Raw genomic sequence first — 27,988 nt, 5'->3', positions numbered from 1 at the left:
CAGTTGACTCGGGGAATGGCCAGGGCGGGGAATGAGCTCTAGCTGTGGGATCGGCTGAGTGAACTGAGGAGGCGCCGCGATGGCGACGACGCCGGCAGCTGCTGCTGCTGCAAGGAGCGTGGTGTTTGTCACCGGCAACGCCAAGAAACTGGAGGAGGTAGGAAGAAGGGGGCGGAAGGGGATTCTGGAAACGCTTCCAAGGCGCAGGTGGTTTAGCCGCCGCCCGCCATTGCTCCCCTGCTTTAAGCTGTTGAAAGGCGGCGTGTGTGTGTGTGTGTGTGTGTGTGTGTGTGTGTGTGAGAGAGAGAGAGAGAGAGAGAGAGAGAGAGAGAGAGAGAGATGCGCCCTGGCAGAGCCACGAGGGTTCTCTAGGGCCAGGGGGCTTCAGCCAGGGTACCGTGTCCCCCCGGGGTGCCTTGAAGGATGGTCGGGGGTGCTGCGGGCAACCCTGGCCTCTGTCCCTCCCTCCCTCCCTCACGTCTCTGCCTCCCACCGCAGCAGCAGCAGCAGCAGCCCTGGCTACGAGCTCCACGGGTGCTGGCCGGGGGTGGGGCTGGGGGCCAGGAGATGAGGCAGCCCTCAGAAAGCCAGCTTGGCAAGTTTGGACGATGTTCCCAACGACTTTGGGCAATTCTAAAGAAGAGTTCCGCCCCAGGCATCGGAGGGGGTTGCTACACCACAGCTAGGGGCCTCCTCTTTCCAGCCCCAGGGAGCGGTGTGAGGAAACACCTCTCTTTGGAGCCGGGGGGGTGGGGGCTGCGGCTCAGAGACCAGGCCTGTGGCAGCTGCGGCCCGGACGACTCCGAAGCAGAGGGGAGAGGAGGCTGAGGGAACACTTTATAAGGGAATCATGGGCTCTAAAAGGTTGAAAACCTCTAATCTAGGCCAGCCCCTGAAATGCGGGAATCTCATCCAATGTGGGGCTTGAACTCACGACCCTGAGATTAACTCGTGTGTATTTGAGAGAGAAGGGGAGGAGAAAGGCAGAGATATTGATACACACATTGTGGTGTGTGAGATGAATATATTCATTAGGACCTTGTGTGTTGGGGGGAGACCGCTTTTCCTTACTGCACTCCCAGTGTATACCCAGTCCTGAGCCCTCTCCATTTGGGGGATAGGGGAGGAGGGGGAATTCGATATAAATGCAACACTATTTGGAAATATAAGATGACAAAAGCTAAATTTCCTGCAACACAATTGCTATCTGGAGTGAGGCCTTGTCAGCATGGAACACCCTGGTCAGAGTTCTGCACTGGTTGCTTACGGTATCTCTGACATTCAAGCATATAAAGCCCTTAACAAATTGGGACCAATTTACCTGAGTTTACCTATGAGATCGCCTTACCTCACCTGTGCCCACTCAACCACATCAAAAGGCGGAATTGCCACATAATACCTGTTCTGCATTGATAAGAACTCAGTTGTTCAATGTGGCAGTGCCTACCCTTTGGAGTTCCCTGCCTGTTGAGATCAAGTAGGTCAGGCATGTCCAAAGTCCGTTTCAGCGGCCTAATCCGGCCTGCCAGTTGATTTAATCTGCCCCCCCCCAATGGCAGTATATGTCCTGGGGTAAAATTCTAAAAAAACTTTGAGGTAAAATTTGGTCGACCCTTACACAAGTTCACTGGCTGCTTTTGGAAAAAAAATTGGGCACCCCTGAAATAGGTGCTTTCACTGTACTCTTTTCAGTGCTTGCTGAAAACATTCCTGTTTAGACAAGCCTGCCAAGATGCTTGGAAAGTTAAGGTGATTTTAATCAGTTTTATTACAGTCATACCTCGGTTTAAGTACTGTATGCTTCGGTTTGAGTACTTTCAGTTTAAGTACTCCGCGGACCTGTCTGGAACGGATTAATCCACTTTCCATTACTTTCAATGGGAAAGTTCGCTTCAGGTTAAATACGCTTCAGGTTAAGTACAGACTTCCAGAACCAATTGTGTACTTAAACCGAGGTACCGTACCATTGTATTTAAACTTTTGTATGTTTTAAAGTACAGTTGCATTTCCCCCTTGTTTTTACTGTTTTAAACCACTTTGAGGTTTTTTTACATATTATGAAACAAATAAATAAAATAAATAAATCCCCAAAGAGGAGGTACAGACCACAGAAAATAAAAGAATGGACTTCAGCTGTTTATGAACGCTATTACTGGCCAGACTAGCAGTGTGATAGGCTGCCTATATCTGGGGAAATAGTACTGTACAGTACAACTATTCCATCGAGTTAAAAAAAAGTTGGGGGGTTTTATTAAAAAAATGTTTATCAATTTATTTTTAAAAAAATTAGTTTCAAAAAAATCAACAAGATGCCACAAATAAATCGAAGGAAAACAAAAAATCATAACTGTAACCGTGACATTGCGTGAAATGGGTTTTTGGAATGGGGGGGGGGCGAAGCTGAATGGGGGTAGGGAATAAGAGTGGGTGTATTATTTATGGAGTTGAGCAGCTGCCATGTAAAAAGTGATTGAACAAAGCATAGCTGTTTAACAGCAAATGTCCATTGTGGAAGCAGCCTTACATCAGTATTGTGGAGTCTGATTGCTGTGCTCTTCATCTTTGCAGGTGATCCAGATCCTAGGTGACTCCTTTCCATACAGGCTGATTGCAAAGAAAATAGACTGTAAGTTCATACCTCTCTACATCTTTGTGCACTTTTTTGAGTGTTCCTGCAATATGCTAACTGCAACATTTTCATTTTACAGTGCCTGAGTACCAAGGGGAACCTGATGACATTTCTATCCAGAAGTGCCAGGAAGCAGCTAAGCAGGTCCTTTTCCCCCTTCTAGATCTCTGCTTCTGAAAGCTTTTTGAGCAATATTGCACAAATCTATGGGCAGAAAAAAACTTAAAATTATTACAAGCTTCCTGCCTTTCAGAGAATATTCTGTTCCCACTAACATTATTCAGTGCCATTTCACTGATCAACCTGGGTTTGCCATGAGAAGTATATTCAATGGAGTTCTGTAAGCCATTATGAGTCGTTAAAGAGAATGCTTGTTTGCATCCAGTGCATCTAGTTGACCACTTTCAGTAGCCAGACATTTTTAAGTGTGTGTTCAAAATGTGCCATCTCTAATTTGCCACACACAATTCTTTCTGAAATAAATGCATATTATGCTCATCTTACCCGTACTATCCCCCTACCCTTCCTCTGTTCCTTGTGCTGAATTCTGATTGTATGCTCCTCAGAGAGGAAAGACCTAATCTCTTAAGAGTTTATAAAATGCAATGTATATCAGTTGTATTATATAATTCACTAACTGAATAATGTGTACACAAAACAATGTATGGATAGGGATATAATAATTATTCTGTTATCAAATCAATGTCTAGTTCTAAGGTCTGTCTGCTGAAACTGAGACAGTCCCTTGGTGCTTCCTCAGTCCCTTGGTGCTTCAGCATACAGAAATAAAAGAATATGTAATGTCTTGGAATATGGAGGCTTTCATTTTGGCTGTTGTGGTTAGTAGTCACCAACAGACCTGTTCTCAGTTGGGATCTAAAACCAGTTTGTGCTGGCTAACATTGCAACATCCTGTGTTAATGAATTCTACATTTTTAAATTTAAAAATACCCTTATCATATGCTTCCTGTTTTCTATTCTTTTTCTAAAAATATTATTAGTGCCCCTCACAATTAGTGTTTTGTTGGTTGTAGCATGCAACCTGGTCTCAAATTTTGTGCACACATCTGGACTGAAATAAGTGATTTTGACTGAATTTCCATATCTGTAGCTCTTCCACACAAAACTGAAAGACACCTGTTACACTCTTCCACTGCAGATTTAGAAAGTCAGTCAAAAAGCTCTTGTTGCATGCGCTGAAGACTTGGCTCTCTGGATTGGGCTCATTAAACTGATATATTCAGAGAACTTTCTCTTGTGGCCCCAGTATGTCCTTCCTTTCTTGACAGTATGCATACATAGTAAGATTTACAGAACACATCATTTGAACCTTATTTAATTTGGGCAAGTTTCAGTTAGTCATTTTGGAGAGATTCTCTTGGAGTTCTTCATACTCGATGGAGGCAGCGGAAGAGAATGCAAAGATTGTATTCACACACAAAAAATACTGTAGGCAAGTCCCAGGATGAACAAAATTTCCAGTTCAGATTACTTCTTAGTAATCATAGAATTGTAGAGTTGGAAAGGTTGGGATCCCCCACAATGCAGGAATTATTAATTATGAAAGCCAACTTACTTGTTCTTCGATCACATTTGTATTGAAGCCTTTTCCCAAGGATTTCTGAATTGCATACATGTCCTACTCTAAAAGCAGGGACGCGGGTGGCGCTGTGGGTTAGACCACAGAGCCTAGGGCTTGCCGATCAGAAGGTTGGCGGTTCGAATCCCAGAGTCAGTCACGACTGGACCTAATGGTCAGGGGTCCCTTTACATTTACCTTTTACCTACTCTAAAAGGAGACAAGGAAAGCAGAGGTCTGGTGTTGCTTCAGCAACAAACTGATACCGAGCTCTATATTGTAGAAGCAACTGCATCTTGGCTATTAGCCACAACTGCTCTGGAAGGGTAATTTTCAATTAATGGGGTCCAGCACGTTAGAGTCTCTTACTGCAATAGAACAGGGGAGCATGTGGTCTCACAAGGGCTTCTGCAATGGAGCCCTCAGAGTCCAAGGATGGCAGTGCCACATTGTCAGGCCAGGAAGGCACTGCCCCCCCCCCCGGCTTGCTTGGTGGAAACACTTCTGCATCTGCCCTCATCTGCCCTTCTTTTCTACTTCAGAGTCCTCAGCCTTATCCCCTGAAGAAGGTGAATCTCGAGTCCCTAACACAGTGGGGATATTGCTTATTTCCATGTAGCAGCTGCATAGCTGTGTCTTTTGCAATAAATTTGCATATTATTATTATTAAATATAAGTTCTTTGGGAAGTTTACTTTTGATACAAAGCCCCTTTACAATATCAGGGGAGAACTCTGCTATCTAATTAATTAAATTGTCACTGTATTCTCATCAACAGATCCAGGGACCAGTTATTGTCGAAGATACTTGTTTGTGTTTCAAAGCCCTTGGAGGACTCCCAGGGCCGTACATGTAAGTAAGAGTTAAGTAAGAGTTAAGGCTTTTATTCAGAGTATAGTTGATAAATGGAAAATATCAAAAGTGTTTAACAATATTCTTTGAATCCATTGACACATGGATTAGATTTGTCACCCAAATAACTCCTATCAGCCCCAGGAAGCATGGGCAATGGTTAGGGGTGATGGGAGTTGTAATCAAACAACATCTGGAAAGCACCATGTTGGCTCCTCCTGTTGTAACAGTCTTCATTGACTTGATCTGGCATAGCAAAAACAGTGGTACCTCTACTTACAAACACGATCCATTTCGGGGTGCTGTTCACACCCCGAAAAGTCCGTAAGCAGTGCCGCTACTGTGCATGTGTGGTGAACCCGGAATTAAACACTTACAGGTTTGCCACATTTGTAACCTGAAAAGCCACAACGTGAAGCAAACGTAACACGTGGTATGACTGTATCAACTTTTACTCAGGAAAGATGCCTTCAACCTCTGTCAAGAATTAGCTTTGGATTCTGTTTATTTTTAATTGTTAAAGTAAATGAAGAGAGAATAATAAGTAAAACATTGTTCTGTTAGGCAGGCTTCCATCTCAATAATTTCTCAATAATTTCTCTTTGGCTTCCCTGAAATTCTTTTAAGACAACAAACAGCTAAAGCAAAACTAAACATACCATTGTTACTGGTTTTGTGAAGTTCATCAGGACAATTTAAATACAGCTCTTTTTTATCGCCAAGTGGTGGAGAGCTATAGATTTCAGTCTCTGAGTTTCTTCCTCTTTGGCGATCACTCGTAGACGAGTAAGATTGTCTTCCATGAATATGGTCTTAACAGTGTGTTTGTAAGTGACTGTGGAGCCCAGTTCTGGATCCGCACATCCTTCCACAGTGGGGACATAGGTTTCCGGGCAGGAGTTGATCATGATGAGGGCTTGCCAAACGTGCCTTCCTCTTAGCTCTTTTCTCCCTTTCATCCTGAGTTTGTGCTGCTTCAAAGTCCATTAATCCGGAGCGTCCCTTATATTTCAGTAAGAACTTGGATGGCAAACTTATAGCCTGATTGGTTTTCTTTTTCTTCCTGGTTGGTGGGGCCAAAAAGCACCCCAAACAAGAACAAACTGATAATAGGAGGGGTAAGCAGTGCCTTTAACCTCTTTGGCTGTACTAGTCTTTACTTACACTGTAAATCACAAATCCATTTAGCACAATTCACAAAGAATTGAATTGAATAGTAGCAATGGAAATTACAGTAATCTATGCCCTGGTAACCTCTTTAATGGGCTGCTGCAATGTGTTGTATATAGGACTGATGTTGAAGACTTCTAGAAATTTCAGTTGTTACAAAATACATTATTTTGAGTTATATGTCACTCTGAGAATCTTGTACTGAGCCTATACAGTGATCAAATCAGAGTTGGCTAACCTGTGGGACAACTTAAACCACTCACCCTTTTCCTGGAGGCCACCTATTGCCTTTTTTGTCTTTGCTTCTCAGTATCACATTAGGGGTAAGGAATTTGTGGCATCCAGGTGTCATTGGACTTCAACTCCCATCAGCCCCAGACAGCAAAGTAGTTGAGGACAATGGGACTTTTAGTCTGGAGGGCCAATAGTTAGCCACTTTGGTTTAAATAAATAATTGAAATATTTATTGAAAATAAAGTATTTAGGTTTCCATGCTATTTCACTGTTTCTTTTATTTATTTGAAGTAGTGAAGATTAATTGAACCTGAATTTTCATTTCAGAAAATGGTTCCTAGAGAAGCTGAAACCAGAAGGTAATTTGGTATTTCATCCTACTTCCTTCTCTGATTAGGCACCTCTCCTGAAATTTTCTGTTTTTTCTGCAGTGTGTAGTGATGCTCTGTAGTGACCAGACTTATTGACCATGGTTAACATGGACCTTAAATGCTGATGAAGGTACCCCCTTTCTAAAAAACAGGAAAAGCTGCTTATAGAGGGGGCAGCAAGGATCAGAGAAGTGGCAAAAGGGTGTTTAACCCTTTCTTTATCTGTTCTTTCTGGCTGCATACACACCGTACATTTAAAGCACAGGGCTTCACCACCACCACCCCACAAAAAGAAAGAAAGAGAAAGAAAGAAAGAATCTTGGGAACTGTTGTTTAGACCTCACAGGGCTACAGCTTCCAGCAACCTTAGCATTGGTATAGTGTGTAAAAGACCATGTCAGTCTTACAGAATAATAACACTGAAAACAATACCTTTGGCCACCAAGGCAGCAGTATGTGCTGAGATGGGGGCAGAACTGATTGAATCCCAAAGAACAGCCTGCCTTCCAACAGTAGGAAAGTGCACAGTTCTCATAGTAATGATATGACTCATGGGAAACTTGCTCATGCTCCAAATGTGTATGTTTTCTTGGTTTCTACAAAAGTATCTGCTTGTTTTCCCCAAAGAAATTATCTGACATTCCTTTTTCTGTGCCCTAGGGCTGTACAAACTGTTAGCAGGATTTGAAGATAAATCTGCTTATGCTCTCTGCACCTTTGCCTATAGCACTGGAAATCCGGATGACCCAGTGAAGCTGTTCAAAGGCCAGACTCAGGTGTGTATGAGAGGTTTTCCTACAGTGATGGTTTTGGATTAATGATGGAGCAGGGCAGACCCAAGCTCTGAGCAAACTAGGTTTTGCCAGTATAACAGCAGTAATACTTTCCATGGCATGTTCAAGTGCATCACATATAATTATTTCATAGATTTGGTAAAGTACCATATTTGCTCGAATCTAATGCACACTTTTTTGGCCAAATTAGGCACCCTAATTTGATGGTGCATTACATTTGAGTAAACAGGCTCAGTGCACAAGAGCACTCTCCTCCAAGCCCCATCCCTGGGTGGCAGTACTGTTCAGTATGGGCCTACCCAGCTCTATCCCCGTCCCCTATCAGAGGGCGGGGGGGGCATCCAAGCTCTGGCCCAGCAAGGGCTGGAAGGCAGTAAAGAGCATCCTCCAAGCCCTCAAGGGCTGGGGAGAGGAGGGTGGAAGGAGGGTGGTGACAGCTCAGCGCATGCCTGCCAAGCAAGATTATCCAAGCACCGTCTCCCATCAGCACTGAGGGAGGAGGGCGTCCAAGCTCTGTTCTAGCGAGGGCTGGAAGACTGTTTAGTTAGGCTTGCCATATGTCTGGATTTTCAGGGGTATAATCTGTGTGTGTGTGTGTGTGTGATTTTTAGGATTTGCATAAATGTTTAGGGGCCGGCTCACACCCTCCCCGGTGCCCTCAAACCACCTGCAAAGCTGCCCAAGGAAGCAAGGAGGGGAAAGCACACACAGGGTGGGGGTGGCAGTGTGGGGCTGTGAAATGCCCTTTTCCATAGTCACTCCTGCCTCCACCTCTACTTTCTCCACACAATTACCCATCATGTGTTGGGGAAGAAGTGAGCGGGGAGGCTCGATGCCAAGGCACCTCTCTTCCTCTCGCACTCTTTTATTCCTCTTTTCACTCTCACACACTTAGAATTTTTCCACTCCTTGGCTACTTTCCCATTCTTGGGTCCCATCCCCTGGGTAAGAGGCTGTTGTGGATCTCTTCTCTCTGTGCCCCCCCCTTTATATAGAAAATTCTCTTCTATTCCCCCCCCCCATAAGGCAGAGAAGGTGTGCTTGCTTCCCTTTATCTCCCTCTCTCTAAACTTGCATCCTCATCCAAGGGAGGCAATGGAAAGGCATCTCTCGGCATTGTGTTGTGCATTGCAGTTAATGGGTTAGCAATTAGAACAGAACCAGCTGCTCCCTCCTGCCCCCCTAAAAAGAGGTAGTGGTGGTGACCTGGATCACAACGACGGTGCCTCCTCCCAGTTTGCAACTGGCAATGCCAAGCTGACAAATTAGGGCCCAAGACAGCTCTGGCCCGGTTCCATTTTGGAATGTTGATACAGAGGGTGGACCAACAGGGAACAGAGGAAAATGTGTGTGTGCTTGTGTGGCGTGTTTTTAAAAAACCCAGCTCCCTGTGCTTGCACAAGCTCCGAGAGGGGCGGGGGGAGGAGGAGGAACAGGAGAAGCCAAAGATGGCACAGGCAGCAGGCGGTAGGGAAGGAGAGAGGTGTGTAGTCCGGGTGGAGCCTCTCTCTCCCTTGCTTGGCTGGCTGAAACTCATTGTTATAAAGAGTGCACTTTTAGCGCATTAACATTCGCCAGCAAATACTTTTTTGGATTCAAGGTTCTGAAAATTGAAGTGCGCGTTAGATTTGATGGCGCATTAGACTCGAGTAAATATGCTGGCTAGTAGGACAGGTCTTGCTGAAGTAGAATCAAAATGGCTTCTGCTTTAGAATTTTTTGAGAGTATTGACAAGCATGTGGATGGGATGATTAGATAAAACATTATTTACTTAGACTTTCAAAGAGCCTTTAACAAATTCCTTCACCCAAATGGTCCTCAGCAAACTTTGCATTGATGAAATATGAGCTGGCAGTGATGGAATAGGAAAGGGATATTGGGATCATAGTAGATAACTAGATGAAAACATTGACCCAGTGTATGGAACCTGTGAAAAAGACAAATTTCATGTTGGGAGTTATTCAGAAAGGGATCAAAAATAAAGCCACCAGTTGTAAAATGTTTGTATAAATCCATGAACAGGGGAAACTAGCTACTAAAAGAAAGAAAAAGTACCTTTCCTTTGATGCCTTCCAGCTCTTCCATGTTTCTGAAGCACCTTCAGAATTCTCAACAGTTGGAGCCTGGCTTACACATCACTAATTTTTATGCCGGGCACTGAATCGAGTACTGTACTTTAAAAACCCTCTTACTTATAGGGACATATAGTTGACCCAAGGGGACCTAGAGACTTCGGATGGGATCCATGCTTCCAGCCAGAAGGTTATGATAAGACGTAAGTGGCTACTTGTCTCTTTGTTATATAAAATATCCAAAATGGGTTCATAGAGCTCTATAACTTTTTAAACGTATTTGTGCGAAGGGAATTGTTTGTTTGTTTTTCTTTATTAATATTAATAATAATAATAAATAATAATAATAATAATTTTATTTATACCCCACCCTTCCCAGGGTGGCTAACAACAAGTATAAAAGTATAAAAGAAACAATTCAATTAAAATGCAGATTAATACAATGTTAAAATTCAATTTTAAAATTAAAAATCTACAAGTAAGATAAAACCATTATAAGATAAAACCTTAGGGGAGGGTAACAGACTGCGTCAGTCCAAAGGCCAAGTGGAACAGCTCTGTCTTGCAGGCCCTACGAAAAGATGACAAATCCCGCAGGGCCCTAGTCTCCTGAGACAGAGCGTTCCACCAGTACTGAGAAGGCCCTGGTCCTGGTCGAGGCCAGCCTAACCACCTTGTGACTCGGGATCTCCAGTATGTTATTATTTGTGGACCTTAATGTCCTCTGCGGGGCATACCGGGAGAGGCGGTCCCATAGGTACGAGGGTCCTAAGCCGCATAAGGCTTTAAAGGTCAAAACCAGCACCTTAAACGTGATCCTGTACTCCACCGGGAGCCAGTGCAGCTGGTAAAGCACTGGATGAATGTGATCCCACGGCTGGGACCCCGTAAGGAGTCTCGCCGCGGCATTCTGCACCCGCTGGAGTTTCTGGGTCAGTTTCAAGGGCAGCCCCGCGTAGAGCGAGTTACAATAATCAAGCCTAGAGGTGACCATCACATGGATCACTGTGGCCAGATCAGGTTGAGAAAGGTAGGGGACCAACTGCTTAATGCAGCGGAGATGGAAAAATGCCACCTTGGCTGTGGTTGAAACCTGTGCCTCCATGGAAAGGGAGGCATCCAAGGTTACACCCAAGCTCTTGACAGAAGGGGCTGACACTAATTGAGCCCCAGTGAAAGATGGAAGTTGCCCCCCCCCCCGCCCCATGTCATCCCGTACTTTTGTACTTTTCTGTTGTAAACTGTCCTGCGATCTTCAGATGAAGGGAGGTATACACATTTTAATACAGTAATACTCTAGCCAGTTTGTACATTACATTTCTACAGAAGATGCAGTTTATTTCTCAAGGAAATCATAATTCTGCCCTGAAATATTTGTGGACGCAGTAAGCCTGTAACTTATGTGGGGGTGGCGTGAGGATTGTGTCTTAAAACGAAAATCATGTATAGTCAAAACCCATTGGGTGCAATGACAGATGGGGTTGCCAAAGTCTTTCCCCCCAGATTCCCACCCTTTTTTATTTTTTATTTTGCCTAACAAATAAAACTGAATGTGCCCAAATTAAATGTGTGTAAGTTATAGGCTGGGACCCAGGTGGCGCTGTGGTTAAACCACTGAGCCTAGGGTTTGCTGATCAGAAGGTCGGCGGTTCGAATCCCTGTGACGGGGTGAGCTCCCGTTGCTCGGTCCCAGCTCCTGCCAACCTAGCAGTTCGAAAGCACGTCAAAATGCAAGTAGATAAATAGGAACCGCTACAGCGGGAAGGTAAACGGTGTTTCCATGTGCTGCTCTGGTTTGCCAGAAGCAGCTTTGTCATGCTGGCCACATGACCTGGAAGCTGTATTCTGGCTCCCTCGGCCAATAATGCGAGATGAGCGCGCAACCCCAGAGTCGGTCACGACTGGACCTAATGGTCAGGGGTCCCTTTACCTTTACCTTTAAAGTTATAGGCTTACTGTATAATTACTCTCAGGGGGAGTCCGGTGGAAATTACAGTAGTTCAACAGCAGTGAAATTCCAAGTTCTCCAATGAGAGCCAACATAGTGTCCTCCAGATGGCATGAACTGCAGTTCCCATAATCTCTTAAACATTGGTTATTCTGGTTAGTGCTCATGTGATCTGGCTGCCTTGGGTAAGGGAAGTGCTGCATGCCTAACATTCTTCCTAATTCCAGAGTGTGTGTTTTAGGCTGGGAGGTGTGCAAAGTAATAATAAAAAACTGCTACATGATTGGTGGACTATTACAGTTTCTCTTGATAATGTTGCATTTTCTGTCCTTAGCTATGCAGAATTGCCCAAATCAGTGAAGAACTCAATCTCTCATCGTTACAAAGCCCTGAAAGAACTGTCTACCTACTTCTCTCAAGAGCACAACTTGACAGAGGCCACATCTTGTCTCAGTTAGCCTGCCTGGGTCTATGAGATCCCATGGCTTTTGTACAGAAAATTGTATTTGAAATTGGAGATCAACGTTTACTTCCCTGCACAGATCATGTCCAATAATTTTATTTTCTTTAAAGACCTGTGTTTCTCGCTTTCTTGTGAAATAATTATTTCCAAAAGGCAGCATGTCAAATATGTGTTGAAGGATTTAGATTTTCACTAGAAGCACCAGAAGAATTCAAAATACACTAGCATGCAGGAATGAAGATGCAAGAATAAACATTAACTGTTTAAGTACCAGGAAAATAAACACTGGATTGATGTGCTTTGTTATCAAGACGGGCCCTTGAATTTCCACGTCAAATCAACAATGGAGCAGGAGCAGATTTTGAAAAGAGTCAAGAAATGTCTTAAAGCATCTTCTTCCAAGCAAAAGCGAAAATGACTAAAGCCAGTGGTGCAGATGAGGTTGGGCCGCAAAACCCAGGGCCCCCCAAAATGACCACCCAAAAAGCAGGAAATGATGGGGGCTTGCCTAACCTCCAATCACCAGTGTCACTGTGACTTCTCAGGGCAGGGGGAGACAGCAGAGAGTTTAGCAGGGGCGCTAGATGGGCTCTTCCAGTGCATATTCACCATGCTGACCTCATTGTTTCTCCCGCTGGTAAGCTGCATTGGTGGTTACTGTTGTGTCAGGGGCTGGTCTGGATCGGAAGATTGGAAAATGCAATCACAGGGAGATCAGCTCCTAACAGAAGAGGAGGGAAAATATCCCCACCCACCCCATTCCCAGCGTTTCCAGAAGCAGAGACAGGCAGAGACAGAAGCTGCACAGTTGAGAGAGGAACTACCCAGCTTTGAGATAGTACCGTGGCTAGGCAACCAGAAGGGAGGGAGCAGCTGTGCGATACATCAATCAAGAGTAGGGGGAAACCCCTCGCTCCCCTTGAACTCGGAGGTCCAAGCATGCCAGAGAACAAAGGAGACGCAGAGGAGGGGCATCTTGCAGAAGTGGGGAGGCGTTAGAGTGAGCAACTGCTATCCTTGCAGAGAGTTGCCTGTCTGCTCGCAACATCATACTGTAGTAAATCTACAAAATCCTTGTTAATTCTTATTGGTGAGCTACCAGAAGGCAGAGGGGAACTCCCGTACTTGACATGTTGGTAGGAAAGTGCTGCCCTCCTCCTGGTGACTGCTACTGATCAAATAGCCCCACATATACACCTGGACTGACATGGACATGGTGGAGCCCACTGTGGTGAGAGCTGGTTGCTGAAGTGTTATTTTTCCTTTTCCTTTTAAATGTTTTATCGACGTGTTGTTGGCCAGGCATATGCATTAATAAGGAGGGGGAAGAAATTTGATTCAGTTCACATTTAAAGGCAAACCTGCTTTTAAGCCACAGTTTCCTAAACAGTGCAAGAACACAGTCATCCGTAAGTAACATTCTCTTAATTTTGCAATGCAGTTCTGCAGTCATGTAATCTGTTCAGATGTATATTACCAGGTTAAGTGTGCATAAGAAATGCATCTATTAATGAGAATGACATATTCCCATTATATGAGGAGAGAGCGCTGTGCATACTGGACAGTGTTGCATACAAAGATATGTGCATTAGGACAGATTAAGACAAAAATCTGTCCTTTTCTTTCTGTCTCTTGTACAGTTGTTTATAATACTTCTGAAAGCTTTTCCTTATCTCTGTAGGGTTCTCTATATTTTTCCTGTCCAGCATGATGCTGGTAATTGTACAGTACTTTGTTTCTGCCTCTTTTTCAATTGCCAAGCTAGTAATTTCGCACATTTATTAGCCGATTCAAAAGTCCTTTGATTTTCCATTCAGTTTCCTGATTAATTAATTGCGAAAACTGTGATTGTAAAGCCTTTATTTCCTTTTGAATCTGTTGATTTTTTGGATTACTTCTCAACTTTTTTTCTTTATCCTTCAATTGTGTCAGGATATTATCCTTCTTCTCATTTTGGGCTTTCTTCCTTATTGCATTTTGCTGGATCAGGAACCCTCTCATTACCACTTGCGGCCCAAATAACCCTTTTTTCTGTGTCCGTGTTCAAATTTATCTCAAAATAGTCCTTTAGGGTCTTTTGGGCCTTCTTCACAATCTGCTCATTTCTCAATAGCGCATCATTCATCCTCCATCTGAAAGAACCTTGAAGAGACAGTCTTAATTCTACCAGCACAGCATTATGATCAGAACAAGTCTTTGGGCAAATCTCAGATTTGCATATTCTTGGGGCTAACTCTCTAATTGTCCATATATAGTCCAAACGGCTGCACGACTGATTTGCATCAGAATAGAACGTGAAGTCTTTTTCCACTGAATTTTTCAATCTCCATGTAGCAATCATATCAAAATTGTCCAGCATTTCAAAGAAAGTCTTTGGTAGTCTCCCCTCATTAGTAAACTTTCTGTCCATCAAGGTGGAGACTATCCCGTTTAGGTCTCCCATCAGGACAATTTTATAATCCAGATAGTCCATTAATGTATTGTGAAGTTTCTTGAAGAATTCAGCCTTGCCATCATTTGGTGCATAAATTGCCAGCAATAATTCCCCCCCCCCTGTGCTGTTATTTCAACTGCAACATATCTTCTCTCTTCATCTTTAAAGATCATTTTTGGATTAAGTTTTTCTTTAGCATAAATTTCTTTAGCATAAATTACTCTACTTTTTTCACTTTATCTGATGAAATAAATTCTTGGCCCAGTCTTTTATTTTGTATAATCTTTCTGTATGTTCTCATCACATGGGTTTCTTGCAAACATATTAAATCTAAATTTTGTTTTATCAGCACATGATGAATTTGATTTCTTTTGGCCCATAAATTCAAACCGTTCACCTTCCATGATAATATTCTCAAAGCCATATTGATCTACTGTACTGCTCCTGCTCCTAAATCCAATCTGAAAAACTGTGGTCCTCCTGATGGCAATCCAGGTCCTTGGCCTAATTCTGATTCAAAATCTTTGGTGTTCTTCTCCAAGAATCTCCTCTTCTCTTCCACTGTTCTAATTCATACTTTCCTTTCTTGGTATTTGAAGAAAAGGCCTTGGGGAAAATCCCAGTGAAAGAAGATCCCTTTCTTCCTTAGAGCACTTGCCAAATCTGAATAATTATTTCTCAGTTCCAGAAAGAATTTAGGAATTTCTTTAAAAAGCACGACCTGGCGTTCTTAAATTCTTCTTATAATGCAATCCCAGGATTTTATTTCTTTGTTCTTTGGTGTGGAAAAGCACCAGGCAATTGTTTACAATTCTTGAATCTTTTTTTACCTCTTGCTCCAAACCTGTAGGCCTTCACAATTGATGCATCCAATTCTTCCTTGGCCAACTCCCAATATGACACAAATTCCTGGACTAAGAAATCCTTGTTCAATTTCGGGCAGTCCTCTTAAACGTAAGTGCGACTCCTCTCTCATCTGTAGAAAGGCAATTGCAGTTTGTGCCAATTCCTGTTGCCTTTCAAGGTCCTGTAATTTCACCGATTCCAGCTCTGTAACTCTTGCGTGGGCAAGTAACTTTCTTGCCGCTGTAGATGCATCCATCCTCAAAACTGTTGGAAAAAAGAACCACCGAGGAGGAAAAACATGATCAAAGACTAGCATATTTGTATTACAAACTGTATTTGAATCAAAAGAATTTGTTTATGTAGCTACTTGGAATTGTGGGGAAGGGGGAACTGGGCGTGGGAGGGGGGGCATAAGAGCTCCACTCTAGCTGCTGGTCTCACTGCTGCGGCTGCCTGGAACAAAAAAGAAGAGAAAAGATTCTTAATATTTAATTTATTATTATATTCATAACCCATCTTTCTGCTCCCCCCCCCCCGCCCCGCAACCAGATTTTCTATGGCCAGGGGCATCTTGCCCATAGGAGCTAGTGGCGCTGGGCACCACAGCGCCAAGTTCTGGAGGGCGCCAAGGAAGAGGCGAGGCTCAACACGGCGCCTCCCAGCAACAGCTCTCTGCCCTCCGCCATGCCGCGCCGCGCCCGAAGCCTCCTCCCAGCCGGAGGAGCCACCCTCCAGCCTGGCCACCGTGAGGGAAATGGGGTGGGGGTGGGGCGCCGGAGGGATTTTTGCACCACGGCCCTGTCTCTGGCCTCCCTGTTCCTGATGAAGAAAGATCAACACTCACCCTCCACGTTGGTATCAGTGGACTCCATCCCCTGGTTGAATGGTCTTACAAAAATTTCTCTGATCTTTAACACCTCCTCCTTTCCATCTTTCATTACTCTTACTTCTTCTTTCCATCCATCTTCCACCTCCTCACCGACCAGGGGATGTATCTTGGGCAAACGGCAGCAGGAGACCAGCAACCCGCGGAGCCTTCTCAGACTTCGGAACCTAGGAAAGAAGGGGGGGGGATTAGGAAATGGGTTCTAGATACGTATCTCTGCGCTACATTTCTAAATCTTGAGGGAACGTGAAAGAAGCAGAATGCAGAAAGAAGGAGAAATCCTACTTACACTTGAGACGAAGAGAGTCTCTCCATTCTCTCACGGAACATCTCGCGTTTGTCACTTGTTATCCTCTCCCTCACTTGCTATCCTCAAATGGTTGCTCTTCCCAAAGTTCTCAGCCAAGTCACTCAGCAGGGGGACGTGTCACAATGAAGGACATGACCCCGTTACTTTAGCTATCTTGCTTAGCAACTGGCATTGTTCCCCTTAACATTCACTTCTCAAATATATCTTTCAGTGGGTTAAGCAGTGGGTTAAGCGGTGCACTCCTGGACAGGACAGGAAACACCTTGCAAACACACACCCTTTTCAACATGGCGGGGTCACCAAGGGAAAGCACTTCTGGCCTAAACTATGGCTGCTGTTTCTCACTTACCGGTAATAGTTCAAAATAACCCCTCTCAACACCCTGTAGTAATCTGTCCAGTATTATGTTTAAATGTACCCCAAGCTCTACATTTGATTATTGGCTATTCAAAACCATTTTATTTCATTCACAAAAGAAAATCTGACATGTGATTCTGATAAATGTTTATAGACAATGGATGAGACATTTATTGATCCTTTTTGTAAGTTGTTATTTGTCTACTTTAATGTTTTATTTTTATATAGTAATCCAGAAGGGGTTGGGGTGGGAAGCAGTTTTGAATATGAAACTGGTGGATGACTGTCATTCGTTCAGATCCATTTCATAGAATCCTAGAATCTTAGAGTTGGAAGGGAGCCAAGGGTCATCTAGTCTAACCCCCTGCAATGCAGGAATTTCAGCAACAGCATCCAAGACAGATGGCCATCCAGCCTCTGTTTAAAAACCTCCAAGGAAGGAGAGTCCACCACCTTGCAAGGGAGTCTGCTCAACTGCCAAACAGCTTTTACTGTCAGAAAGGTTTTTACGAATGTTTAGTTGGAATTTCCTTTCTTTTAATTTGAAGCCATCTGTTTGAGTCCTACTGTCTGGAGCAGGATAAAACAAGCACCCTCCCTCTTCCATGTGAAAGCCCATAAGATATCTGAAGATCTCCTCTCAGTCTCCTCTTTTCCAGGCTAAACATACCCAGCTCCTTCAAGCATTTTTTGCAAGGCTTCATTTCCAGACCCTTGATCATCTTGGTCACCCTCCTCTGCACATGTTCTAGCTTGTCAGCATCCTTCTTAAATTGTGGTGCCTAGAATTGGACACAGTATTCCAAGTGTGGTCTGACCAAGGCAGAATTGAGTGGTACTATTACTTCCCTTGATCTGGACAGCCTAGAATAGTGTTAGGTTTCTTTTGCTGCGGCATCAAGCTGTTGACTCATGTTAAGCTTTCGGTCCAGCAAGACCCTTAGATCTTTCCCACGGATACTGCTAGAAAGCCAGCTGCCCCCCATCCTATCTTAGTGAATCTGGTTCTTCCTGTCTAAGTGCAGAACCTGACATGACTCCCTATTGAAATTCATTTTGTTCACTTGCGCCCAGTTCTCCAATTTGTTCATGTCATTTTGAATTCAGATAATTTCCCTCCCACTTGGGAGGCTTCCGTTGGCTTGGTTCTAAGAATGCGTACACACTCAGATGGTCACAGTTCCTGTTTTATAAGCACAGCTTTCCCTAAGCGCAGGCTTAGATTCTGTGGTTCTGTGGCTCTCTCTTCTAATTCTTTGCTGTATCACTTCCTAATCAGTCCTTTCCCTTATTAAGATAACAATAACATTGATAAGGGTAATAGTAACAAGAACATTAGCGCCATCATGCTGCCTGCTAGCACAACCAAACAACAAGGGGTCATTTCTCCACCTCGCACACGTAAGGGCACAGCAAGGGGCGCTCCTGCCGTGGAGGTGGCTAAAAAAACTAAGAAGAGGGCGCTCTCTTAGGGGAGGAAGCGTACCCCCACACCATGTGTTTCTGCTGGAGGCAAGAAGGCAACATCGGTTGGCTCTTCCACCGCACCTGGGAGCCTTGCGACCACCATCAAGTAGTCTGCTATTGGGTGCTTTCCTGACCTCCTTTGGGTTGTCTATCAATTTTCCTTTATCTTTGATTTTAGATATAATATTTTGAGTTTCTTTTTTCTTCAGTTGTCACACCAGCAACTTGCTTGATTTTTTAGCATGTTCGAAGTACTTATGTTTCATTCTTTTTCTTTACTATTGTTCATTGTTCATTGTATTTGTAATAACTTAATCACTTGCTTTATAGTTTCTTTGTTGGGTTTCTGAATACTTTTTCCTTTTTTGTCAAGGCCTCTAAAATTTTCTTTTTCTTCTGTTCTCTCAATTTCTTTTTATATGTGTTTTGTTGTATAAACAGATCTCTCCTGACCACCTTACTGGCATCCCAAACCACCTGTAATGTTGTTTCTCTATTTAAATTTAATTCAAAATAATCTAATATTTTCTCTGCTTTTTCTAAAAGTTTCTGATCATCTAACAACTCCTTATTCAATCTCCATCTACGAGTGGAGTCATTTCCCTCTCGTAGTTGCAGTGCTACTGGATTATGATCTGGAATTGTTCTTAGTAATATTTCTATTATTTTAACTCTGAGTTTGTATTCTTGTTATAAAAAAGCGCGCCTAGATATTCTGCTGTTGCACCCATAACCTAGGTTTAAGGTGCCATTTAGCTCCTAGCGTTCATATCTCAGTTTCTAACCACATACATACACACAAACGAAGGAATGGAGAGAGAGAAAGAAGATGGAGATGGAGAAAAGAGAAGAAGAAAAGGGGCATGTGTGTGTGTGTGTGCAGAGAATAATTAGACGTGGAAAGTAATAATGTAAAAATAGGGGTGTAAATAAACCATTTTTAACTTACCAAATATGTGGTCTTTTCCTATGCTGGGGTAAGGGGGAATTCATTTTGGAACTCATTTAGAAATTCATATTTTAAAAGTCTAACAGCCTATATTGTCATGTTTTGCTGCATATTTTAAAGCTCTGCTGGGGTTCTCACCAAAGAGTACTTGTCCCAAACCTAGATCTAGGCACCCAGGGAATTTTCCTTTTATACTGTACCTATATTTTTCCTTGCCTACCAACAGGATGCTGCTGCCCAAGTGTGTGAGGCTGTCAGGTGGGGGGGGTGGATTGGAAGCAGGAGCATTTAGGCCTGCTGGGATACATGGCCCAGTGACTGGTCAGGGATAGATGGGACGTTCTACTTCAACATTCGGAAGGTTCACAGGTTCCCCATCACTGAACCAGAAGTCACTGTTGTCAGTGTTCGTTTGTTGAAGCCCTTGTTCTGTACCCGAGCACTTCTAATTAAAAGTACATATTAATCCACTTTTCTCTCCCTTTTTGCTCTGCTGAAGCAACCCAGCTACCAATAGTTTAAGCATGATTACATTTGCTCTCATAACCACTCTGAGGAGGGGCACTAAATTATTCCCATTAAGAGCAAGAAAAGCTCTTAATGACCTGTAGTAACTTGCCCACAGACACACAATAAATCTGCTACAAGAGAGAGGGTTGGGGAACCTTTGAGTCTACGGTCTTCAAACCAGACTCCTAGATCCAACATGAGATTTCCCCAGACACTCTACAAAACTCTTCCTAACTTCATGAAGCACAGACTATGGTGTTTACTTTTAGAGAAAACTAGAAGAGGGGAAATTCAATATATTTTCATACATCCATGTAGAAAGCTGCTAGTGACCCAAGACAAAAACAATGTTGCAACCTAATCACTGGTAGGGTAGGGGAAAGTGCCAAAAATGTCAGCAGCTAATGGGTAGTAATGAACTCCTGCTGTTCCAGGTTGTTTTGTCGGGAACAGAGAACACCAAATCCTACCCAGGCTGCAAATCTCCACTTGGATTTTCGCATAGCTCACTTAAGAGATTCACAGAGTTCCTAATCCTACATTAATCCTTCCCTCCATAGCTATGTTTTCTTCCCAAGAACAGAATTATTTTGCCAATGTTATAAGAAAACAAAATGGGAAGATTATGAAGCAGGCAATCCTGTGGAGAACTCAATTACCAACCATATGTTAAAAGCAATAATTTAATCAGTTGATATCATTTTCTATAATGCCATTACTGTACAAAAATATACTCAGCAAATTTCCCCCAATTTAGAAAATTCCAAAGTTAGCTGCTCTCTAGAATCTGTTTTCGTGCAATGAAAGTAAGAGGTTCATAGAGGTTTTCTAATGTCTGCTTCATCACAAGTAGGTAAACAGAGAAACTTTTATATGCTTCAACTGTCACGGCTTCTGTACTTATCTTCTGGCTCCTGTCTATTGTTTTGCCTTTGAGGAAGACCTTCTACCCTGCCTCCCTCAGGGGAGAGGTTTAAAATGCACTAGACACACGTACATTATAATTCCCTATGCTTCAGCCTTCTGCCCAGATCTCCAAAAGATAAATATCACAGCTTGTTCTATCTTGTGTATAAATGCACACATAAAGAGAGGATATTCCCTGCACTCTCCACCTCTGGAGAGTGAATGCAATGAATGAATAGCCTGGCGCTGTGGGTTAAACCACAGAGCCTAGGGCTTGCCAATCAGAAGGTTGGCGGTTTGAATCCCCGCAACGGGGTGAGCTCCCGTTGCTCAGTCCCTGCTCCTCTCAACCTAGCAGTTCGAAAGCACGAAGTGCAAGTAGATTGATAGGTACCACTCCTATAGGAAGGTAAACAACGTTTCCGTGCGCTGCTGTGGTTCGCCAGAAGCGGCTTAGTCATGCTGGCCACATGACCCGGAAGCTGTCGGCGGACAAACGCTGGCTCCCTCGGCCAGTAAAGTGAGATGAGCGCCGCAATCCCAGAATCGTCCGTGACTGGACCCAATGGTCAGGGGTCCCTTTATAATGAACAGAAGTAGACTCAGCTTCCTGAAGTTGTTAATAATCATAAATCTGTGGTAAAGTAATAATAATAAATTAACTAATGCAAAAATATAATTAATGCAAAGAAAATTAATAACAAAGTACACAGCAAGTAGGTAGATACCTCCAGAGTGCATAGTGGGGACGGAATCACAATCACCTTTGGTCTGACAGTAGAGGTAATCTTACTCAAGAGTATCCCTTTTTCTATGTGATTGGCCTGCAAGCAGGGAAAGTTGAACCATAAAGAGCAGCACACACCTCTCGGAACCCTACACGGTTGCTTCTACTTTAGCTAGCCCCTGCTTAATGCCCAACTTACTTCCAATTCTGTCACCCTCCTCCCTACAGTCAAACTGCCAATAGCTTTCTTTTCTACAACACATGCACACACATTGGCAGAGCACTGATTGTCCATTCAGAAAACATGCTAGTCCTGGTCACAATGTCACAGACGTGTAGGCTAAACACCCAAGCTAACCCCTATCCTGAGATCAAGCACTCTGCACCTAATACCTGCATTCTCAGTGCAACATATTAAAGGAGTGTAGGCTCCCCTTTTCAGATACTGGGTTGGATTCAACTAGGTTTTACTCAGAGTAGATGTTAATGGTCTTGACTAACTTTGGTTGATTAAAATAAAAAAATTCCTTCAGTAGCACCTTGAAGACCAACTAAGTTTTTATTTTGGTATGAGCTTTCGTGTGCATGCACGAATCCCACCTACTGTATTAAGCATTAAGCATGAAAGCAGTGAGGGAGTAATCACCTTCCTACTGTTATCAAGTAAACAAAAGAAAACTTAACAACTTGTATACAACTATTCCATGTGTCTGTTACTCAGTCTGCCAACTCTTCCAGAATTATTTCACCAGCCCAGGCAGAAGCAGCACTGTCACAAAGCTGAGGAGCAATAGCGTGTAATGCCCATGTTTGGGGCAACAAATGTGGTATGATAAAAGGAGAATTCTGGAATTTCCTGTGTGGCAATGCGGTGACCGCCATGAAGGCGGCAAGTTCCTGCTGACCAGTGGGGCCGTTCACACTACTGCCACTGCTGCTGCTAGGAGAAAGCCAGGAGGGACCACAGAGGCCGCAGGAACCGGATAGGTATGTGCCAGAGGCCAGGACCCACGAGAGTGGAGCAGCATCCTAGTGAAGCCCAGCTGGCTAGGAGCGCACCATGGTAGGGCTGCTCTGGCACCAGTGAGCAACCGGGTGAGTGCCTCCCGTGAGTGGGCCGGGGAGCAGCATCTGAGCCCTGTGTGGCTGTGTCCCGAACAAGCCTCTCTTTTTTTTTAACTTGGAAAGGGTGGTGGAGAGGCCTTCCCTCCTTGCCCTGCTCTTCCAAAATACTGTAGTCTCCATCTCAAAGAAGAATTATACTGCCCAATCTCATTGATAAACCAAGACTACAAGATATTCACATCAATATACAAAATACTATTCCAAAACCCCATAAAACCCCTTGACGCAATAAAAAGATATATGGGAGGACAACATAGGCTATGAGATTAGCTTCACCCCATGGACTAGAATGTGATCTAAACCTCTCTTTAAATCCATCTTAGCCAAAAGAAAAGAACTCACTCTGAAACTCACAGATGGTACCAATCCAGGGCACCATTCCTCTCAAGGGAAGGCAGAAAAGTTTGCAGGTGTTTGGCCAGCATCTCCAATGGTTAGAGGGATGCCTGGCTTTTCCAGAAGGGAGCTAGGAATCAGAAACCAACCTTGCTCTTCGGGAGACGATGGTTTCAGAGGGAGGAGCCAGAAAGGGGAGAAAGAGGATACCGAGAGGCAATTTGCTCCCCTTAGGCCTGAGAGCCTTTTGCCATTTGCAAAAGAGTAAAAAAATGGGAAAGCCCAGCATTTGCTTCTCTACTGATCTACACTAGAGGTACCACTGTATTTTATTTAGACACAGAATGATTACAATATAAAAAATCAGAATAATACATGATGAAGTAACAACGAACAAACCAAGTACAGTACAGTATTAGCATTTTGCAAGGGCCCCGCCCTCTGGACCATTGGTCCCGCCCCTGCTCTGGTAACCCGAGATACCGGGGGCGGGGATTGGTGGGTACGGCAGCCGGCAGGGTCCAAACGTCCCGCTGCGGCAGTTTTTTTCCAACGACGTGCTAGGCGCTCGGCTCCCCACCCCTGTCAGGAGCGCCGAGTTGCTCGATGGGACAGCAGCTGACGGCGATTCCTCCTCCTCCTCCTCGCGGTCATTTCCGCGCCGGCCTTGAAAAGGAAGCAGGTGAGAAGCGGGAAGGGGCGTCGGGGGCCGGGGCTTGTGAGGCCTGCGGGGACGGGGCCTGGGGCCTCCGTGGCCTCTGAGGGAGGAGGCCCTGGGAGTAGGCCGAGTGTAGGGAAGGAAGGAAGAAACGGTGGGAACGGGCGCTGAGGTAAACCCTCCGGAGAGGAAGCGGCGGCGGCGGCGGTGAGGACGAGGGCCCTTTGGCGAAGAAGGGCGGGATCAATGGCCTGCCGGAGGACGGGAGAAGAAGGGGCGCCAGTGGAAAGGAAAGGGGGGTCCTTTGCCCCCGCCACCCATAGCGAGGGAAGGGAGAAATGCTGTTTTATTATTTATTATATTTGTGCGCCGTCGGTCACCCGAAAGTCGCACCTTAAAACGACAACAACAAAACCCCACATGTCTTTGTTTGTTTTGCAAAATATATACACCACTTGACTGTAAAGGAAGAAAGGGGGGGGGAGCCTCAGCGCTTCACAAAAAAATCGGTTTACAGTAAAATCGAGAAAAATCCGCAACCCTACTTAAAGGCGTACAAAAGTTTAAAATGCTGAAACAAATTAGAATTACTTCGACTTTCTAAGCATCTGGGTAGTTCTTGTCTTAACAGGAATGTTTTTTTTTTCAATTGGCAGGGAGTTCCAGAGTGCAGGCAGTGCCACACTAAATGAGATCAAGTTCTTACAAATGTGGAAGGGGCACCTGCCAATTCTGCTGCAGCTGGCCTTTTTGAAGTTTTACAACAGGGACCCTTAAAAAAAAGTCAAAGAGTAGGAAATGGGGAAAGGGTTAAAAGCAAGGCTGTAGGTGACTTGGGAATGGGAGGTGGGTTTGGTGCAGTGGTTAGTGTTGTACTAGGACCTGGAAGAGACTGGGCTTCAAATCTCCCCACTTGGCCCCCCATGCAGCTCACTGGATGACCTTGGGCCATTCACTGCCTCTTAGCCTAACTTACCTCCCAGGGCTGTTGTGAGGCTAGAGCAGGCATCCCCAAACTGCGGCCCTCCAGATGTTTTGACCTGCAACTCCCATGATCCCTACCTAAGAGGACCAGTGGTCAGGGATGATGGGAATTGTAGTCCAAAACATCTGGAGGCCCGAAGTTTGGGGGTGCCTGGGCTAGAGCTACCTTGAGTTCCTTGAAGGACAGGTGGAATAGATATGCAGTAAATAATTAAGCTGTTGAAAGTGGGTGTTGTGAGGCCCTTGAATCAGTCAAAGGAGGGCAGTCAGGAGGGGTGTGGATTGGGGAAGAAATGAAAAAGAAGGGCTGAAGAGAATGGAGTGAAGAGGAGGAGCAGGGATTGAATCTACAGGGACCCTTTGAGGAAAAGGAGAGGTGAAAATAGGGAAATGGGATTCTTTGAGATTGCATAAAAGGGAGATTAAGTGGGTGATATAGGACGAGAAAGATGTGTAGAAGAGGAATGGTTTAGAAGTCCTCTGAAGAGTGTAGGTTGAGGAGGAAGGTTGTGGTATGAGATAAGGAATAAAGAGGTGACAGAAACCTCTGAGTCCAGGCTATTAGTCAATGTGGTCCAGCTACTTAAACTACTAAGAGTCACATCCATTGTTCTATCCCTTTTTTTCTCTGGCCATGCCCATAATTGGCATGCAGCTCCCAGAAGGTTATCCAGAAGGCGAAGCAAATGTTCTCCGCCCCAACCTAATTACATTTAAGAATGTAAGAAGAGCCTGCTGAATCAGGCTGAAGTTCAGCATCCTGTTCTTACAGTGACCAACCAGATGCCACTAGGAAGCCTGAAAGGAGGACCTGGGAGTTTCATTACAGTGGAACTCTGTTTTCGAATGTAATCCATTCCGGAAGTCTGTTCAATTTCCAAAATGTTTGAAAACCAAGGATCAAAGGGCTGGCAGCAAAATCCACTGAAAAAAAATGGAGAAGCCATTCGACTTCCAAGGCACGTTCGAAAACAGAAGCATTCACTTCCGGGTTTCTGGCGTTCAACTTACAAAACCTTTGGCAGCCGAGATGTTCGAAAACCGAGGTTTGACTGTACTAGGTTCAAAGGAATAATCTTCTGAATATTGATTGCTGAGGGCACATCAGTAATTGGGCAGGGGGGTTGTGACTTTCATGTCTTGCTTGGGGTCTTCCTGGAAGGATCTGGCTGGTCACTGTTGGAAATGGAGTGCTGGGTCAGAGGAATCCATGGTCAAAAAGCACTGCTCTTGTTCTTGGAAGCTTCAAATTTTTGTGGGTACAGAAGTAACAGTGGGTTCTATCCAACACTGTTGCCCAGCTGATAGGAAGGAATCTATCAATTCTTCCCACCTGCTCTCCCCATCCTCAGATATGCTCTGGAGGGTTGGGGGACCCATTAGTTTAGTTTCACCATTGGATACAACCCCAAGGGTTCTACTGAAATAGATCTTGCTGTTTTAGGTTTTTGAAATTGTGGGATTGTAGCCATTCTTTTTAGCCACCTTTCCAAAAATGTCACTGATTAAAAAGGAATTGCTGCTCAATACCTTTATGGGATAATCTTTACCTGTTCCTTTGCCAGTCTTATGACCAATTCCGATAATAGTAAAAATCCTAAACCAGGCATCCCCAAACTTTGGACCTCCAGATGTTTTGGACTACAATTCCCATCATCCCTGACCACTGGTCCTGTTAGCTAGTTATTTAGTTATTTAGTTAGCTGTTAGTTAGTTGTAGGCCAAAACACCTGGAGGGCCGCACTTTGGGGATGCCTGTCCTAAACCCTCTTTGTCACCTTAAAAAAGCTTGGCTTTTAAGGTTTGCTTTAAGGAACTGGGAGAGTTTCAAAAGCCGAAGCTCACCTCTTCTGATAATATAGTTGAAAGTAGGATACATTTTAAAAGCCTGATTTTAAGAGATGCTACCTGTCTTGAGGATTTTTGTGCAGTGGGCTCAAATACAAAATAATGCATACAGAGTAGAGATGATAACATAGTGTTATGAAAGGCATTGGACAATTCTAATGATTTGTATTATTTTCCATACAGGCATCACTGTGGCCAGTCTTTGTGACTGAGAATGAAACCCCAACGAAACTGATTTTTTTCCCACCCCATCTCTCTTCCTAGGAAGTGGGGTTCCCCTCATCTCCTTGTATTGGGCAAGTAAAAGCAACACATATATGAAAATATGCCTCCAAAATTCAAGCGCCACCTCAATGATGATGATGTTACTGGGTCAGTGAAAAGTGAGAGGGTAAGTGCTTGAGGGCAATTGCTTTCTTTGCATGTTTTAAATGTGCGGGTTAGAATGGCCCCGCAAGTCAAATCCATCTGTAGAATAATTGCTTTTAAGTCACTGAGGATGAAGTTATATGGTGCTATTATGTCATGGCCTAGCTCTTGTAAATACATGGATGGGAAGCTGCACGATAGTCCCATGTAAATTACTCTTAGTTTTCCTAGAGAAGAACAGGCTATAGTATAAAAAGATAAGGTGGTAAACATGCCTGATGGACTTGACAACTTTTTTTCTTGCAAGTCACCAACATTATGTTGATGGTTACAGGTAGGTAGCCGTGTTGGTCTGGCGTAGTCGAAAGAAAATATTTTTTTTTCCCTTCCAGTAGCAAACTTAGTTGGTCTCTAAGGTGCTACTGGAAGAAAAAAAAAATTTTGTTTCGATTATGGTGATGGTTTCATTGGAATAAACATTCCAGAATATATCATTGATTAATGTACATTATTTGCCAGTATCTTTACAATATGGAGTTTTCTCTCCATATTACAGCGGTTTTCTTCAGCTAACTTTTACTTGGAGTAGCTCCTTGCTGCTAATACTGTACTTCTCTGGCCTGTTTGGTCTGGTCTGACTTTTCTTTTGGTGTGATGTGTCTTCCAAGGAGCAGGGGGTGTAACCTACCAGTGGCTCCTATTCCTGTAGATCAGTTGTCCTCAACCTTGGGCCTCCAGTCCTGCTAGCTAGGGATCATGGGAGTTGTAGGCCAAAAACATCTGGAGGCCCATGGTTGAGGACCACTGCTGTAGATGATGTATGAGACCAATGCATGCTTACTGAACTGAATGTTTTTTTCTTAATGCTGATAAGTTACTTACATTTTGCATTTCTCCGGTTTTAAATTGTTTTATATTTTACATTTGCTGTAAGCAACCACATATAACACATTGCAGTAATCTAACGTAAAGGTTACCAGAGCATAGACAACAGTACCCAGATAAGGGCATAGCTGGATGACCAGCCAAAGCTGTTGGAAGGAACTCCGGGCCACTGAGACCACCTGAGCCTCTGAGGCTTTTTACCTGGAGTTTGCAGCTGGAGGCTTTTTACCTGGAGTTTGGAGGCGCCGGGGGACGGCGATAGCCCGCTATGTAACACGCA

General features: G+C 44.1%; 2 protein-coding genes across 5 annotated transcripts in view; both read left to right on the top strand.

Annotated features, from left to right (window-relative positions):
• Window positions 1–13: 13 nt before the first annotated feature.
• Window positions 14–19,262, top strand: ITPA (inosine triphosphatase). Its single transcript, XM_035123697.2, has 8 exons — window positions 14–157; window positions 2,569–2,626; window positions 2,709–2,773; window positions 4,986–5,059; window positions 6,791–6,822; window positions 7,495–7,610; window positions 9,827–9,903; window positions 11,983–19,262. The coding sequence occupies exons 1-8, from the start codon at window positions 80–82 to the stop codon at window positions 12,104–12,106; spliced, it is 624 nt and encodes a 207-aa protein (XP_034979588.2). The 5' UTR covers window positions 14–79; the 3' UTR covers window positions 12,107–19,262.
• A 4,231-nt stretch (window positions 19,263–23,493) lies between these two features.
• The window catches only part of VAMP4 (vesicle associated membrane protein 4), a 31,671-nt gene continuing 27,176 nt past the window's right edge, over window positions 23,494–27,988 (top strand). Inside the window, exons 1-2 of one of the 4 annotated variants that reach the window (XM_060276580.1) lie at window positions 23,494–23,646; window positions 26,719–26,845. In XM_060276580.1, coding sequence (XP_060132563.1) covers window positions 26,780–26,845 — 66 coding nt within the window. In that variant the 5' untranslated portion in view covers window positions 23,494–23,646; window positions 26,719–26,779. Of the gene's footprint in view, window positions 23,647–23,727; window positions 26,846–27,988 lie in introns of those variants that run through there. The other 3 variants (XM_060276579.1, XM_035123264.2, XM_060276581.1) reach the window with 3 other exon arrangements.

Source organism: Zootoca vivipara, chromosome 7 (assembly GCF_963506605.1).
Source record: "Zootoca vivipara chromosome 7, rZooViv1.1, whole genome shotgun sequence".
Taxonomy (NCBI): domain Eukaryota; kingdom Metazoa; phylum Chordata; class Lepidosauria; order Squamata; family Lacertidae; genus Zootoca; species Zootoca vivipara.
This window is presented reverse-complemented; position numbering and strand designations above follow the sequence as displayed.

Coding starts and splice junctions, on each gene's coding strand:
- ITPA (XM_035123697.2), top strand. CDS start 80: ATGGCGACGACGCCGGCAGCTGCTGCTGCTGCAAGGAGCGTGGTGTTT. Junction 5,060..6,790: donor GGACTCCCAGGGCCGTACAT/GTAAGTAAGAGT, acceptor TTTTCATTTCAG/AAAATGGTTCCTAGAGAAGC. Junction 9,904..11,982: donor CCAGAAGGTTATGATAAGAC/GTAAGTGGCTAC, acceptor TTCTGTCCTTAG/CTATGCAGAATTGCCCAAAT.